Source organism: Erithacus rubecula, assembly GCF_903797595.1.
Source record: "Erithacus rubecula genome assembly, chromosome: 1".
Lineage (NCBI taxonomy): Eukaryota > Metazoa > Chordata > Aves > Passeriformes > Muscicapidae > Erithacus > Erithacus rubecula.
Window position 1 is genome coordinate 103920682 of NC_136658.1, and position 16546 is coordinate 103937227.

A 16546-nucleotide genomic window follows, 5' to 3' on the forward strand; every position below is an offset into this window, starting at 1 on the left:
GAGGAGGCCAGGGCGGCCGCGCCCCCATTCCTGACCGCCGGGGAGTGCTGAGCCCCGGGCTGCGACCGCGGGCAGCGCCCGATCGGGGGGAGCTGAAAGGACCACCCTGCCCCGGGGAGGAGCCGATGGGCACCGTGCAGGGCCCGCGGGTCAGCTCGGACGGGGCCAGCGGGGCAATGGACGGGGCCAGCGGGGCAGTGGGAGGGCGGGCGCGGCGGGTCGCCCATAGCCTCTTCCCGCCTCACGGCCGCCCTCGGGCTGCCGGGCGCATGCGCGGAGGCGCCGCCCGCTCCGCTGGGCGCGCAGCGGGCGTTGGGGCAGCGCGGGGCGGCAGCGCCGGGACAGCGCCGGCCCTGCTCCGCACCCGGGCGGCGGCGGTGAGTGCGGCAGGGAAGGGCAGTGCGGGGACAGTGCGGGGACAGTGCGGGGACAGTGCGGGCTGGGGCGGTGAGCGCGGACAGTGCGGGATGCGGGCGGGAGCCGCCGGCGGGAAGGCGCTGCCCGGCGCGGGGTCGGCGGGAGCGGTGCCCGGAGGGAGCGCCCGGGGCGGGGATCCCGCACAGGGATCCTGAGGGGAGTGAGGGCGGAACGCGCCCCGCTGCCCTCCGCCCCTCGCCGGCCAGCAGCCGCTCGGTAAACTCCTCTCCAAGGGATTGTGCCATTTCCAGTTTAGCCGGGGAGAAAATGTGTGGAGTGTGTTGAACAAAGAAAGAATTCTGCGGGATTTCTCTTCTAGAAGAGGTTAGGGACTCTGTCCAAAACAGGCAGCTGATACATTTTTCTCCGAAGTTTTAGAAAAACACCATCCCCCAAAACAAACCCGCAGAGCACAGCTGCAGCCATGCGAAGCTCCCGTGCTGCTGTTAAACTTTTCCCCGGTGTCAGGCTCGCCCCGAGCCCCGTCCGTGCTGCGGGCGCGGTGCCCGGGGCAGGCGGCGCGGCTGAGGCTGCGGGTGCCGGGCTGGGAAGGTGATCGGGAACGAGCCCGGCCCTCCCGGGCTCTGCGGGCCTTCCCCTTGGCCTGCCGCTGCTCCTTTTCCCCTGGGCAGAGGAACAATTCATCCACATCCACAGGAAGCAGGAGGGGCAGAGGGAGCCTCAGCGTTACCGCAGTTGAAGCTGGGGTTGAATGTTGCATTGATTGAGGAGTGAGAGAGCAAGCAGTGATTTGGCTTGTTGGGAACAAACCAGAGAGGAATGGAACCAGTGAGTAAAATGAAAATGATTATAAGCACGTGAAAACACTTGAAAGAATTTCAAATTTTCATAGAAATGTCTGTGTGATAGAAGAGGGACAATTATGCAGATGTTGATGTTCTAGATTAAAATCAAGACCTTATATTTACTATTACTATTGACTGTACACTTTTTCTGCTCATTTGTACCATCTTCCCCTGTGCTGGCACCATTGTTGATACAGCAAGGGAGGGGAGTGGCATGGAGCATTACCTGCAGACTCAAACTGACCTTTTAAACACTTTTTCTGATTAACCTAGTTAGTATCACATCTGTTTCCCTGCACTGCCATAGAGATGCTTATAGTGGCTCAAGCAAACATATGTTTGGGAGGGAAGTTTTTTTAGTTGTACATAAATTAGCAGGTATGTATGTAGAAGCCCCACTTTGAATGTACATGTGTATTATACACACAGACACACACCTGTGTAAAGGGGTTGTGCAACTGGGAGGTTGAACATTCTGGCCCTCATGTTTGACAGAGGGAGTGCCATTGATAAAGCAGCTGTGGGGGAGGTTTACAAGTGCAAGAGGTGATGAGCAGTATGAGCAGACTTACCTAGTAAAGGTGACTGAGATTGCAAGAGTAGTTCTTGCTGAACCAGGGGAGTGAGATTAGAAGCCTGAAAGAGGGGACAGGGAACTTGTGTGGGACTACTGCATGGAAGCAGGAGTGAGATTTTTACTTAGCTGTTCAGTTTCACCCATCTCACTTCAACCTCTTTTAGACTAGAAAACTTTGCTTTCTGGAACTAGGCTGGAACCTGGGATTCTGAGTAACTTTGTATTCTTGGAAACTAGCAAATATCAGGAAGTACCCAGGTGAAACTTGGATTATCCTTTTCTCACAAAAGTTCATGCAGAAATTTGTGTCTGGCTGGTGTACTCCAAACAGCAAAGCCTTGCATCTGGTTGTAATGTGTGGAGGTGTTGAGGTCATAACTAGGTGATATCAGTTTTCTTTTGAGAGAAGTGGATAGTTACACACAGAGGAACTGTACTAATAGTGTCATTTCCAGAAACAAAAATAGAGAACTGAAGTTTTGAAGTTATCTTTAATTCAGTGTCTTCACGCATCTAGATTGACCTACAGTTTTCTATTAAGTAATAACATTGTTTCTTGCACAAAAAATCCTGTTGTATTCAGGGTATTAAAGAGATGACATATTTTGGTCTCATCCTCCTTATTTTGGTTGTGTGATGTTGAGACATTTTCTTGATGTGACTCAAATTCTGCTTTGACCATGGAATTACAAATCTCCTTGTATCTTCTATTGTGCTTATCACCTTAGTATCTCAGTACACAAATAATTTTTCCCTTAATTGACAAAACTCTCCTAAGACAAGGAAATCATCCTCCCATTCCACATGAAGAGTGAAAGAGAAAACTATGGATACCAAATCTGGTCCAGATAGGATCTGATTTTTTTCGGGGTATTGAGTTCAGTTGTCCTCATTTAGGTTAAGTGCACTGGTGCAAATAAATTGAATGTTCTAAACCTATTCTGCTTTTGCAAATCAAGCAGACAGATTTTGGGAGATGCATCCCTAAAATATAATGTATGTAGTTGGTGTCCACATTGAAACAGCATTTTTAGATAATTTAGCTGGGGTCATGAATAAATTCTGTAGCAAAAGCAGGATAAAATATGCTTCAGGACAGTGCTAACTTACTTTAGACTACAGCAGTGTGAACCATTTTTGTTTGCTCTGTCATTTAAATAGTTCTCTTTTCCTGTAATTCTCTTGTCCATCATTTTGTTCTGCCTGCCTCTGTGACCTCCCTCACTTGTGATAGTGTAAACATTTACATATTCTTTTCATGAGGCAGATCACAGGATCAATCAGGTTGGAAAAAAATATTTATTTGACTTACTTTTGGCTCTTACCTGGCTTGTAGAAATAGATTGACAGGCAGAGAACAAGAGGTGTGGTTGGTAGCACTTACCCCAGATATGAGTACTGAGGAAAAACTGGTCCATTTTTCTCCTCTGTTTCCCTCTTCCATTATTCCAGTAAATTTTATATATGTCATTTCTTCCCATTTACTCAACAAATTACACCAGATTCCTATAGTCAAGAATTCTAATTTTTGCACCATCCTATTCAGAGCTTTTGCTTTCAGTTTGTCAGCTCAATCCTGAATTTTGTTGTTCATTTTCATCTTGCTCTTCCATGAATTCCCATTACCTGTGTTTTGGGCATGCTGATAGATCTGGCTGGTGTTTCTTTAATGGTTGTTTTGCTTTCAGCCTCCAAAGGCAATCAAATTTCTTGCCCCCACCGTTGCTTCCTCTCCTCTTCCACATTATAAACAAAAGCACTTGCAGTGTGCAGTGGAGAACCCTGCAGAGCTGGCAAAGGAGTGGCCTGAATGACCTAATGTCTCGTCTATTCTCCTGCCAGCTGAGTTCAGATGTTGGTAACTATTTGACCTTTTAAAATCTAATCTCACCATACCCAGCCCTTTCCTTGTTTACCTTCTCTTGTCTGGTTGATTCTTGTTAAGTAAAATTTGATACACATTTGGAAGGTTTGAAACACTTAACCCATTCTTTTCTTGCTGACACTTTTGATGATGCTAATTATCAAGTAATCAGCGTTTTAATCAAGGTTGCTAAATACTGTTCTTAGAATAGCTACATTTCAAAAGCAAAGCCTGTCTTCATGGTGACAGTTACAGAAATTCCATGTTAACCACCTAAAATCACACCATGGATTTTGGCTTTCTAAGAAAACACATCTGTTGAGAGCTCTTTTGTGCCTGTTTCAGGCTGTTGCTTATTTTTAAAGACACATAATCTCTATCTAAAATAACTTGAACTTTGAACAAAATTTAGGCATCTGTTCAGAACTACATTTATAAAATCAGACAGAAATACATCTGCACAACCCAGTATACTGAAGTTATCTGGGGCTGAGACATGAACACAAGAAATGTTGCCCATTTTCAATCCAGGAATAGTGTAAATAGACTACTTTTGTGGCCATAGGTGTTTTTGCATGATGTTGAGACAGACTATTCTGCAGTTGAATCTCAAAAGATCTTTGAGCTCCCTTGCATTTTACACATTTCATTGTGCATTTTGCCTGCTCATTGGAGTGTTTCATTTAAAGTGTTTGAATCAGCTTTCTCATGTTGCTTCTGAAATTACTTTTGAAAGCTGGCATCTCATATTTGGAGATGACACACTCAACATACTTCCAGTTTTTCATCTTGGTGATAAGTCTGTACCAATATGATTACTCTGAGAGTGATCAAATTAAGTGATGCTAAAATCCAGAAACACCATGTGAAATGTAGGACAGGAGTGATTTATCATACATATAATTTAATCCCAGTACAATATTCATTTTGTCACCTGTAAGTGCAGAAAATCTATATTTGCCAGAACTTCAGGGTGGGTGAAATTTTTTTGTTTGTTTGTTTACACCAAGAATTGTGGTAATTCTGGATATTCCTGTTTTGCTGAGTTGTTTTCCTGTAGTTTAACAATGGATGGACCAGTTTCAAGAGTCACTTTACAGCAATTCTTCATTAAAATCCCAGTTGCTGAGTTAACCATTTAACATAACCGTCTAAATTGTAATATTTATTATAATCAGCTGTATTTGTGAATGTTTCCTACTTGGCATTGAAAAACTATTCAGAAGGTGTGAATTTATTAGCTCACTGGTGTGAAGGCAGTTTATGGAATCCTAGCAGGAAAATTCATAAATGGTGTCTTCATGAGACGTGAAGTTTTGCACCTGGCTGTTTCTCCATGTTTATCAGTGAGCTGTTTACTGACCTTGTGTGTATTATTCAGCTTTTATTTGCACACTGTAGCTCTTTGAACTATTTACTAAATAAACCTGTGAGGAGAAACAATTTTTTTCTTTCTGCGCCTTGTCTCCATTCTCATAGTTATGGGGAAAGAGAAAGGGTTAAATGATGTTTCAGTGTCAGAATTAGTTAAATCTTCTCTTGGTTTTCCTACAGATTTCTCCCATTTCAGCGGCAGCAGAAACGAGCGCAGTCTGTGATATTTTATTTCAATACTGCTGAACACTTCAGAGTATCAGAAGCGGGGTGGCCCCGGTGTGCTGTTTGCTGCTGTTGGCTGTCAGAGCTGTGGGCGGTGAGATGAAGCACGGCCTGTTGAGGGTGTGGCTGCGAAAGCGGCTTAGCTGATCTAAGCTTCTCCCACTGCCTCAAAACACAACTTCTTCCTTTTCCCCTCCATCCTTGCTGCGTTTTGCATTTTGACTGTTCCCTGGTGTTCTGCAGTCAACTGCAGCAGGGATCTGATCTGCTTTATTCTCAAACAAGCCAGAAGGTGAGAAGGTGAACAAACTCATCTTTTGTGGAAAGGCCACTTAGGGTGAACTCTAAACAAGTGCCCATTTACAAGCTCATCAGGTGTGCAGATCTCAAAAATGGAAGTATCAAAGCACTTTAACTGTCACTGCTTGTTAGAAACTCTTGGCAAAGATTTGATCAAAGTTTTCATCTCAATGTAAGAAAAAGTTTTTTGCAGTGAGATCAATCATTCACTGGAAAAACCTCCCCAAGAACATGAAGGAGTCCCCATAACTAGAAGGGTTGTTTTTGCAACGGGATGGAGTGCTAGATAACCTCATCAGGGCTACCTTCACACAAAAGGTTGGACCAGACAATCTTTTGACATTCCTTGGCTGCCCTGTGGTTCCATGAAACTGTTGGTATGGGTGAAGTGATCTAACCAGAAATACACAAGGTGGAGATGCACCTGCTGATGGACAGCACATCTAGGATCTCTGCAAGGACTTCTGCAGTGTATTACACACGTGAATGAGTTACCAGACCTAAAAATATCCATGGTGTATTCTTTGCATTAGAAGATTCCTCCATGTTTTCTGTATCCTGGAGTAGGTGTTCAGCTTTGTGAGGCAATAGGGGAACACCCTTTCAAATCTTCCAAGAACAAAGTGTTAAGACATGTTAGATTCTGTTAGAGGATCTGTCAGTTATGAATGAAGCTTTCCATAGCTAACTTTATTTTATTCTGTGTATGCTTTTGACATAACTAAGATAAATTACATCTTCAAATGCAGTTAATTGCACACAGAGATTTGACACATTAATTTGGCATGTAAGTTTTAGGAACTTCAATATGAATATCCTCTGAATTGCTTTTGTTACATGGATTTTTGTGCTCCCTATTCAGGCAGAATGGGTTTGCACTGACTTCATAAGGAGTAGGAGAACAAAAGGATTATTATTTTAGCTTTGGGAGCTGCTCTAGTGTTTTTACAGTGCTGGAAAGTTCAAAAAACTGTTTGTAAGTATGACCTGATACTGGTAGGTATGGATTTATGCTGTGTGATTGATCAGTTGTGACTTAGAGCTTCAGTGTGATCCTTATTTCCTTATAAATGACAGTTTGAATTAGATGTTAGTTCATCTTCCAGTGTTTTGTCCAGTTATGATGTTCAGAATGACTCCATCTCTAGATCAGTGTGCTTCCTTTAGGAAAACTGCCATGAGTTTAAGGTTTTCTACAGCTCTGTAGTAGTTGATTGGAAGGGACCATGAGTAAAATTGCTGGCCTAGAGGTCACAAGGGATGCAAAACTAGCTTCCTGAGAGCTTGGCTTTGGGGGCAGATACAGTCTGGAAAGTTCCAATTTCCTTTCTGTGGCTGTCCTGGGGAGCAGAGTGGCAGAGGAGGAGAGGGACAAAGCTGAAGTGCAGAGCACAGAACTGCATCAGCCACATCAGGGGGCTGTTCCCCAATAAAGGGTGGGTAGCAGTGGCAGGAAAGGAGAAATTCCTTGATTCCTCTTCAAGGCTGAAGTCTATACCCTAAATGTGTAAATGAGCTTTGTGGGTAGGTTTGTTCAAATCCTACTCAGGAAAATATTAAGTGTAAAGCAGTAAAATAATGTGTGCGTCTTCATGTGTTTGGAAATTCAGGTAAAGTTACATGAGAAATAATGGATGTGGGTGTTGAGAGAGAAATGAGTATTTAGTATTTAAAATGTATCTTTTTTTTCCCCCCCCCTGGTTTGTAAGGCTCTTTACCTTTCTGTTTTACTTCAGCTACTCTGTGGATTCTGGTGTTGTACAGCTTTCTGTGTGCTCTCTTTATGCAATTCCCCAGTGTGACAGAAAACTTAATAAAATCTCTAAAGGAGTTGTGCCTCATTATCTTTTGCTTAGTTGCCATATAATTCAATAAGATGAAATATGTGTTTATGACTCTTTCATAACTTCTCTGCAATTTGATTTTTGGTTGACTGGAAAATCCCATTAAAACATGCTCTGAAATGCTGTCATATATGCATTGCTTCAGGGGAGGATAGGCAGGGTGGAAATTTATATTAAAGCATGCTGACAGTGCATAAATGCTGGAAGAGAAGGCTTTGTTTGCACATTTCTCTAGCTTAGTTTAGCACTGCACAAAGGAATTACTTTTTATTGGTTTGGGGTTAATTTTTCCAAATTAAATGGGGTGTTAGACATTGGCCTACCAAACAAATACTAAATGCAGTTTCTGTATGGGGCAGAATGTTGCCTCATCACAGAAAAACAAAATAAACTTCATTAAGTAATAATCTTATGTTTGCTATAAAATTATTGCACACAAAATAAAGATGCTAATGTGAAACTACACAGGTGCCTTTTTGCTGCAAAAATGCTCATTCTGACATCTAAAATCTTTCTAGGGTTTCTTAATAGCTGCTGGAAAACTACTGGTAGCTTAAAAGTAGCTGTTTCTGCTTGCCTTTGACAATGTTCTAATAATTCCAAGAAAAAACTTCAGTGACTTGAGAAAAACCTTTTTTATTTATTGAATTGTCAAGTCTCTCTTTTTCTGTGAAAAGAGCAGACTTGCATTTTGGATACAGATTAATAGAGTTGGAGGCTGAATCTTGTCCAGCCAGTTTGTTTTATTGGAAAATCTGTACAGGTATTGTTTGTGACACGTGGGTCATGGTTTTGCTTTATAAGCAAAAAAAGAGTGTTGGGGAAGAAAGTATCCATAAGAGTTCCAGAGCAGGATGAATGGTACAATTGTTAACTTTGATCTTGTGAACCTTTTCTGAGCAGACAAACACTGCAGCTGTAATGAAATTACATTTTTGTGAATGGACTGTACCCAGAGACTGTTCTTTGGCCCTTCTCTATCATGTCTAGAGAAGTATAATCTAAAATAAAGGTAGCCTTTACTTTTTTTTTTTTCCCTACCTAAGCCATAAATGCTTCTAAAAGGCAGAAAGCTCTATTGTAGTCTACTTCCTACTTACTATGAATGCTTTGATGTGTTGGAGACCAGAGAGATTGTAGGTAGTGAGTAGGATCTTTAAAGGGACCACATGCCATCTATCAACTTGATTTCTGGTTGTATCATGGTATCATGTGCTGATATTTACTCCTAATTGGTCCTAATCCAGTTTTAAACCACTTTTTAGAGGAATTGGATGCAGTTACCCATTTCATACTGGGCACTGAACTCCTTTCATAGCCAAGTCGTTACCAATAAAGCATTTACATCTGGAGAGTTGTGCTGTAGTAATCACCAAATCTCACCCTCATTTATTGATTTCCTTTTTAGTTGTTTTAATCTATTTCTACTTTTGTCCTGAACAGTCAGCCTATCCTATGGCAGCAAGTTCCATGAATTATACACTATGTGAAATTTCAGGTCCTTTGGCTTATTTACATCCAAGTCAGTTGAGATCAGTGGGTACCTTCCAGATTCTCATGTTGTGAGAAGTAATGGCTGTAATGTGTTGCATGTGTTACAGTTAGAGCAGCTGGATGTCTGCCTGCTCTGAACTGAGAGGTTTGTTATACAGTGATGATTTAAACACAAAGGATATTTTCCTTCTTTCCAAATAAATAGCGACATGTAATTTTTCATCCATATGCAATACAGTTTTCAGCTGAAGTTGGGAGCTGCTGGCTATTCCTCAGTTGTCTGTAAAGCATCAGGAGATGGTCTGAACTACAAAATCAAAGATGATTTATTTGTAATCTAGAGAACAGATGAAAAAGTTTCATTTATAAGAAAATAGGGATGGAATAGGGAAGGAAAATAAGATGAGTATACGTTCAAACCCCCTAATTTAGGAAGGCTGTGAGTGAAAACATTCTGCAGTATTCTGATACAGTTCATGTGTTTTTTTTTTCCTAACAAGTGCTAGCAGGTTCATTGATTATTTTATCTTACTATAAATTTTAAAAATACATGATAGATATTCAATAAGCAGCTGTCACTTTACTAGTATAACATAGAATTTTATCAATAGATTATTTAACACTTCAGCCACCTGTAAATGTGTAGCAAAGGGATCATGTGCTTTCTCTGGTTTATTATGTATTGACTTTGTGTGTTACTTTATGATTTTAGAAGCTGGTAACATTTTGGAGAGGAAGTTATTTAAAGTATCAGTAATGGTGATCATAAACTGGATGTTAATTTTGTAATCTGTAATTGAAAGTTTCCACTCCTTAGGGGTGTGTGGGAAGAATGTGCTTTTTTTGTTTGGGATGGTGAGGCCTGGTGGCTGGGCTGTCTCATAATTCCTGGATTAGCTGTCTCTGTGTGTCTCTTTTTCTGGTGTTTCTGAGAAACTTCTCCAGTATTTCAGGTTTTTAGCCTTAGACTGGACCCTATGGTGTCCTTTGCATTAACAGGATATAACTTCTGCTTCAAGAACATAATTTTTGAAGACAAAAGACAAGCACATTGACTGCTTCAGAAATCTTTTTGACTGTGGTGAGATTTTTTTATCTTTGAGAAGTTTTATTGTTTTGGGTTTTTTTTAGTTTGACAGAGAGCCTCACATTACCTTCGTTTTCGTCAATTTATTTATCAGAGTAATTTTGTAGCCTCACAGAAAGTTTTTCTTCAACATTCACTATCACCCCATAACAATCTTTGGCTCTTTACTGAGAAATCCTTTTTAGAGGTTCCTTCCTCAACTACTTACTGCTGAGAGTGGTCACACAGTGCACATTGGGTGTATCTGCAGTAACATTTTGGTTCACATTAGGAATCTTCCAATTGTCACTACTTACTGTGCTTTGGTTTGCATTGTAGAAACATTTCAAAACACTCAGACTGAGATGTTTTTGGATGAAGGTAAGCCAGAAAATAAACTCTGAGAGCTGCAGTCCCACTTCCAGACAGTGCTCAGTTCATGAAAGCAAATTAGAGCTACCCTGAAGTAGAACTCTTGACCTGTGTTGTGTAAGTGATGGGTCCTCAGCACCAGCTGTTTAGCTCTTCAGGTGCACTCCTGATGCTCTGCATTCCTGGCTAATGGGAGTGTAGTCATGGATAGAGATCATTATTATGCACTTAGAGGTTATTATTCACAGCCAATGTAATTGCTTCAGATAAAGAGTCCAGCTATTCAAGCCTAAGTTAGAAGAGATGATATCCAAGGGGCTGACAAGTTAGATTTGTCAGCTGGCACTCAAACACTAATTGGGTAAGGGAGCATCAGATCTATGGTGAAGCTGTGTTCCTGTCTCTGTTACCTTTTCACCTTTCCCACTATTAATCTGACTTCCCCTTCATTCCCAAACATGCTTATCCTTGTTATCCAGCTGCTACCCCAAATCACAATATTCTGGCATCTCACATGTGCTCTTTCCCTACTCTCATCTCTTTAACCTGCATGAGTTGCCCCCTTGCAAAGGGCTGTGGAGCTGTGCCTGGTCCTGGACATGGTGATGTTAGCTTCCTGACTGCCCATTTTCTGGCAAAATAGATAATGATTTCAGCTGCCAAAGGCACTGTGACTGCTGAGATAACTGCTGCAATTGGTAAACCCATCTTCACCTCACTGAGAGCATTAATGGGTTTTCTCTGTTCTCCTTGGTCATTGATTTTCATGCAAAATGTGTGGGAACACAGAAGAAATCTCAGTGTCTGATTTAGTTGGAAGGTACTGGCAGAGGAACAGAATGTGGAATAGATAAGTGGCATAGTGTCAGTTTTGTGTCCAAACAAAATCAGGGTAAAAACACATCCTACTGTGAAAGTTTTATTTAATTGTTCATCATTCTTACTTGAAAAAGGAGAGGAAATGGTTATTGTTATATCACCATTTTCAATGGATTGTCAGGTTAAATGCTCTAAATTTGAATTCCTAAGGCATAGGAGATTGTATAACCTAAAGCAATGTCTTCTGATAGTAGCTTACAGTAGAGTGAGGTGTCTGAAATTTTACTCTACAGACTGCTCAGAAAGGCATGGTCTCCTGAGGATTTGTAGAATTCCACACAGATGGTTATGTAAGTGTTCAATTATGCCTCCCAGGAACATGGTCCCCAGGAGTTTTTTAAAAATGCAATCCACCAAAATTCTCCTTCTCTGAAAAGAGTTTTGTTACTTCTCGTGCCAAATGTCCTGCTCACCAAGATGTATGAGGAGAATGTTCTTGTTTCATTTTGAAAGGGAGGGGAAGGAAGAAATATCTTAGCTTATAGCAATTCCCCTTTGAACCTCTAAAAGTATCCAGAAAATAACCAGCCAGAATTTTGCCACAACTTAAGCAGAACAAAAGACACTGGGTGAAGAAGGGGTAATAAAGTTGAGGCAGAAGCTCAAACTCCAACTGCAGTCCCGAGGAGCTTCCTTCTCTCTGCTGACAGGGTGGAGTTGTGCCTGTGCATGCTCCTTCTGTGAGTAATGATCTGTTTCACTGGGTTTAGGGTGCAGTGGCAATCTGCTAAGTACAGGCTCCTCTCAGTGACCTGGTCTGTGGTTCTGGTGCTTAAATTAATGATGGTGTTTTATAATGCTGTGATCAAATAGCATATACAAAGCAGAAGGTTTTTCAGATCTCTGTTTTACTCTTATTCTTGTCCCACGTAGTCTGCATCCTCATATGACAGAATAGTTTTCAAGTGTTCCCTCCCTCTCTGTTCCCCCAAATTGCATGGAAAACCTTGCTTTTGCAAGCAAACTGAAGTTAATGAATACAGGGTTCTCCCATATCCTATGGAATTCCTATTCAGAGAAAAAGCAATCTATTTTTCCAGCACTTGAATCAATGTAAATTCTTTGGTACATTTTTCCTGGGGAGAAAGCTCTTTGGAGGTAGATAACAGTAAATGAAATTATAGTCTTTCCAAGCATGTAAAAGACATGTGGTAGGAGTGTGATTTTTTAGCTAGGCATATAATACATTCTGTATAAATGGCTATCAGATAAATAGCTACACAGGAAGTCAGATTGATAGTGTTTTAATATTTCTTCTAAACAACCCTCCCTCAGGAGTGTTCCAGTGTTGCATTGCCCTGGTTTGGGACAGAGGAGCTAGAATAGGGGTGTTTGTTTTTAGTCTGCATGTCTACTGATGGTTTAGTTAGCAGTGTCCCTGGAATGGACCTCTTTTCATAAAAAAGGAACCTAAATATTGATAACTTGAAGAAATTATGTAGTTTATTGGCTTCATGGATTGTACAGATTACAAAACTAAAGTTAACAGCTGTACCACTTGTCAGAAGGGAAAAAAAGCCACTTCCCCCCTCCCTACCTGGCTGCTGTCATGCACATCCCTCCCCAGCTGAGACAGGAGCAGGGGCCTTGCAGTATTTTCAGTTCTTTTTAACACAGCAGGTGAGAAGCTGGGTGAGGGAAAATACTGCTGCTGCTTTACATTAGCCTTAGTTTCCCTTCCCTTTCTGCTCCCTTCCCTTAAGAACTCACTTTGTTCTCGATGTTCTGTATCCTTGGAGCACATGACAGTGAGGGAGAACAGTGCAGGCAGTTTGTGTGCCCTCAGTCAGATCCTCTGTCCTTTAATGGTACGTGCTGCACACAAGTTGCCATTAAGCTTGGAATCAGGAAATGTACCCAGAAGAGGTGTGTGCCTGCCAGCCAAAGATGGTTATCCTAATAAATGCAATGTAATCCTGCAGAAACACTGTGTTAAGACAGCAGCATTTACTGCTGAAATTAGTTACCTGCACAATTCTAGACATTGCTGCTGCTAGAATATGATTACCACCTTTGGAAATATGTACACAAATATTCTATGCTTTATGCTTATAAATAGTGTATGCAAGATTTGGATACTTTCAAAATTGAGAAAAAGAGTATTTGGGTTAATTGTGGCAAGAAATGTACAGCTTGGGTTGTTGTTTCAGTATTAATTCCTCTTTCATGCAAGGTGTTTCTCCTTGGTAGGAGGCTGCAGCCCATTGGTGATGAGCAGGGTACTGCTGGTAAATAGCAGGGGTGGTGGTGTTGTGTCTCCTGGGCTCTCCCACAGGCTTTAGAACTCAGTGTTTCCCACTGAGCCATTGTAGTTCCTACTAGAAGTGTGTGGTTCATAGTTTTTTGTTTTGTTTTTTAAGCATTCTACTGACAGCCAAGCAGGCAGTCAGGAAAGGTCACCTGTTGGTTGGATCAGCTGCCATTAACTCAGAATTGGACACTCAGCAGGGATATAGGGCTATACATCTGTCCACTGTGTCACATATCTAAGGTGATGCATAACCTTATAGAAGATGGATAGAAGAGGGATTCATGAAACAACAAATTTTGGTGTTTCAGTAAGGTTTGTGAAGACTTAAAAGGAGGAGATGAAGTAAAGAGTTGGACAGAGGAATAAATGAGTCAGTAGCAAGTCAAGATGTTCCTGTGGTGTGACCAGCCCTCTTCTGCTTTATTAGCTAGCTTATGACAATAAAAAAAGATTTTTATGCTTGTCTTTGTTCAGTCCCTTCCTCCAAGACACCTTTGAACTATTTAGTCAGTTTGAACCAAGAGTGTCAGAGTAGAGGACTAAAGTATAATTAAATCCTTTCCTTTAGTGGAATGGACTGTTATTAGAGGGTAAATCTGTGATTTGTGGGAGCTTGGAAATGAAGAAGTTTGAGAATAAAGTCAGGAGAGCATAGAAAAAGCACATATGGCAGAGAATGGGCATAATTAGTTCCAGGGAGCTCTGAATACTTGTAACTGCTGTAAAAATCTAATATGGATTGATGAAGGGAAGTTTCTGCTCTACAGCCACTGAAAAGCTTCATTTGATATTTCCTAGAGAAAGGCATACTGTTTCATTCTGTAATGAAGGAGGTAAAGTGAAACATAATTTGTGTTCTGCAGACACTTCAGCAGCTCTTTCTCACTAGCCCCTAATACAATTTCCTTTGAATAAATTAAAATATATTCTACCTTCTCTGTTTTCTTTTTTCTTCTCCCTGTGTTTTCCCCAGTTTCCCAACGTGTGTGTCAGTGTTCTGGTGCTCATTCCTAGAGAACATGATATGCCAAGTGCCAAGGCAGAGGCAGTGACTTGCTCTGATCCTGGTGGAAAACATCCTGTAGTGGGGAGGAGGCACAAAGTGCCCTTTTTCCCAGCACAGTTCCAAGCAGGCAGAGCCATCACAGGGGTTGTGACTCATGGATGTGTTCTGTCTTGACTGTTGTAGAAATCCACACTTGAGTTTTGTTTAATAGGTAAAACATTAAAGACTAGCTGGAACTTATTGCCAAAAAAAAGATCCCATTCAAGATGAAGGTGTGTTTAATTCCCTGCATTGCTGCCCCTTGACAGAGCAAGGGAGCACTCCTGGCTGCTGCCTCTTCTGTTATGTGTGTTTATTTGGGGGGCTGTTGCTAAACCAGCTGTCTAAAACTGGTAGGTAATAAATGGCAAAAGAAAATAAAAAATTAACGACTGAAGAAAATAGACCACTAGCCAAATCTTTAATGATGTGTTTATTTTAATAAGTTTAACAGTTTCCTCATTAGAGATATTTAGGTCGTGGCAATGTGAGTAATCATTAAATTATACTAATTTTATTTTTATTCAAGAAGCAAAGGGCAAAGGTCGTTTGTTTTGGCATAGAGTAGTCTTCTAAAAAAAATTCTGGTTATTAAAAGAGGTTTTATATATATTTTGAAAAAATAAATTAAGCCCTCTGCTTCTGTAAGGCTACAGTACTTTGTAACAAGCTAAACACTATGGTGGTGAGATTTCAAGAGTGCCTTAATGTCTGCTCTTTATTCACAGTTATTTGCCTTTGCAGAGATTTGATGAACTTGCTTTAGAATCAGTTTGCTCCTTCACCCCACATCTTGCAGTGCCACTCCTGCAGTTTTGCTGGCAGGCTGGGATGTCTTTGTGGAGCACCATTCCCCTCAGCACTGCAAGTACTGCAGTCTGCTCTTGCATGACAAGTCCCAGTGTTGGGCAGGCCAGGCTGGAAACATTAGCTTGCCCTCTTTGTTTATTACAACAGCCATGGCCAACCTTTCTGACAGAAAAGCTTATGAGGGTTTGGATTTATGGAAAGTGTGATATGTTGATGTGTAACCTGGCCTCTGAAGACTGGTGCCAACCCTTAGGTGTAGGTAATTTATTAATAAAAAACCCTGTAACCTTGTAGTGTTCTACTAAATTGGTTAGGCAGTTGCACCTTTCTCTTACTTTGCTGAAAGCTTTATTTTCCTGGCTTTTCCCATACCAAGAAGACTCCAAGGGTTGCACTTACTCTTGCTTCCTCCAGATGCAGTTCCTATTGACTCTCTGCCTGGTGGGTGCAATATGCTTCAGGCACTTTCCCAACTGAGAGCATCTCCTGTCTGTTCTCTTTCCAAGACCAGGTACAAAGTACATGTAAGTTCTTGCAGGGCAGGTTGGGATCCTCTCATGAAGTGCAAGTTCCTTTGCCAAATCACAGGTCTTGTTCTGCCCTTGAACTTTATGCAGGCATCCTGTTTTAATCAGTGCCTGACTCTGAATGAATTTCCATGTGTTCATTCTGATTTCAAAAAATCTGATCTATAGACTAAAGATAGTGAGTTGACTTGATGATCTCTGCAGAGTGAATTTAACTCTTACTTAAGGTATTTGTAATTACAGTGGAGAGTGTAATGGTCTTAAAATTCAATTAGGCAAAAGAGGTTGCATTTTGTTTGAAATTATACACACCTTCATTTCATATTAACATTTTTGATATTCTGAATTTGAGAAGCCTTAGAAAATGTTAAATCATTCACTGTTTCAGAGCTTGTCTTTTTCTTGGATAGTATTCCTATACTAGTGAAATCAGCCTGCATGAAGCACTGGTACAACTCAAAAGATGGATTGATTTTGATCATGGAGTTTCAAGTACTGATGTATTTATACCAGAAAAAGAAACTTGTCCAAGTTGATAGTGATTTGTGAACTCATCAGGATATTTTCTCTTTTGTTTACAGACTTGATATTTGCAAGTTTCCTGCCTTGACAGCAATCACCATGGATAGTGGTAAGTTTAACCTACTGAGGAGTGTGCATTCTCTATTATTTCCTGTGAGGTGGACAGTAACATA

The 16546-nt window shown here is 41.2% G+C and overlaps 1 protein-coding gene across 2 annotated transcripts in view; it reads left to right on the plus strand.

Annotated features, from left to right (window-relative positions):
- The first annotated feature begins 283 nt into the window (after positions 1 to 283).
- PRRG1 (proline rich and Gla domain 1) overlaps positions 284 to 16546 on the plus strand; it is a 30465-nt gene continuing 14202 nt past the window's right edge. The window contains exons 1-2 of one of the 2 annotated variants that reach the window (XM_079327508.1): positions 284 to 374; positions 16433 to 16482. In XM_079327508.1, the coding sequence (XP_079183634.1) occupies positions 16473 to 16482 (10 nt within the window). In that variant the 5' untranslated portion in view covers positions 284 to 374; positions 16433 to 16472. Of the gene's footprint in view, positions 375 to 10330; positions 10457 to 16432; positions 16483 to 16546 lie in introns of those variants that run through there. The other variant, XM_079327509.1, reaches the window with a different exon arrangement.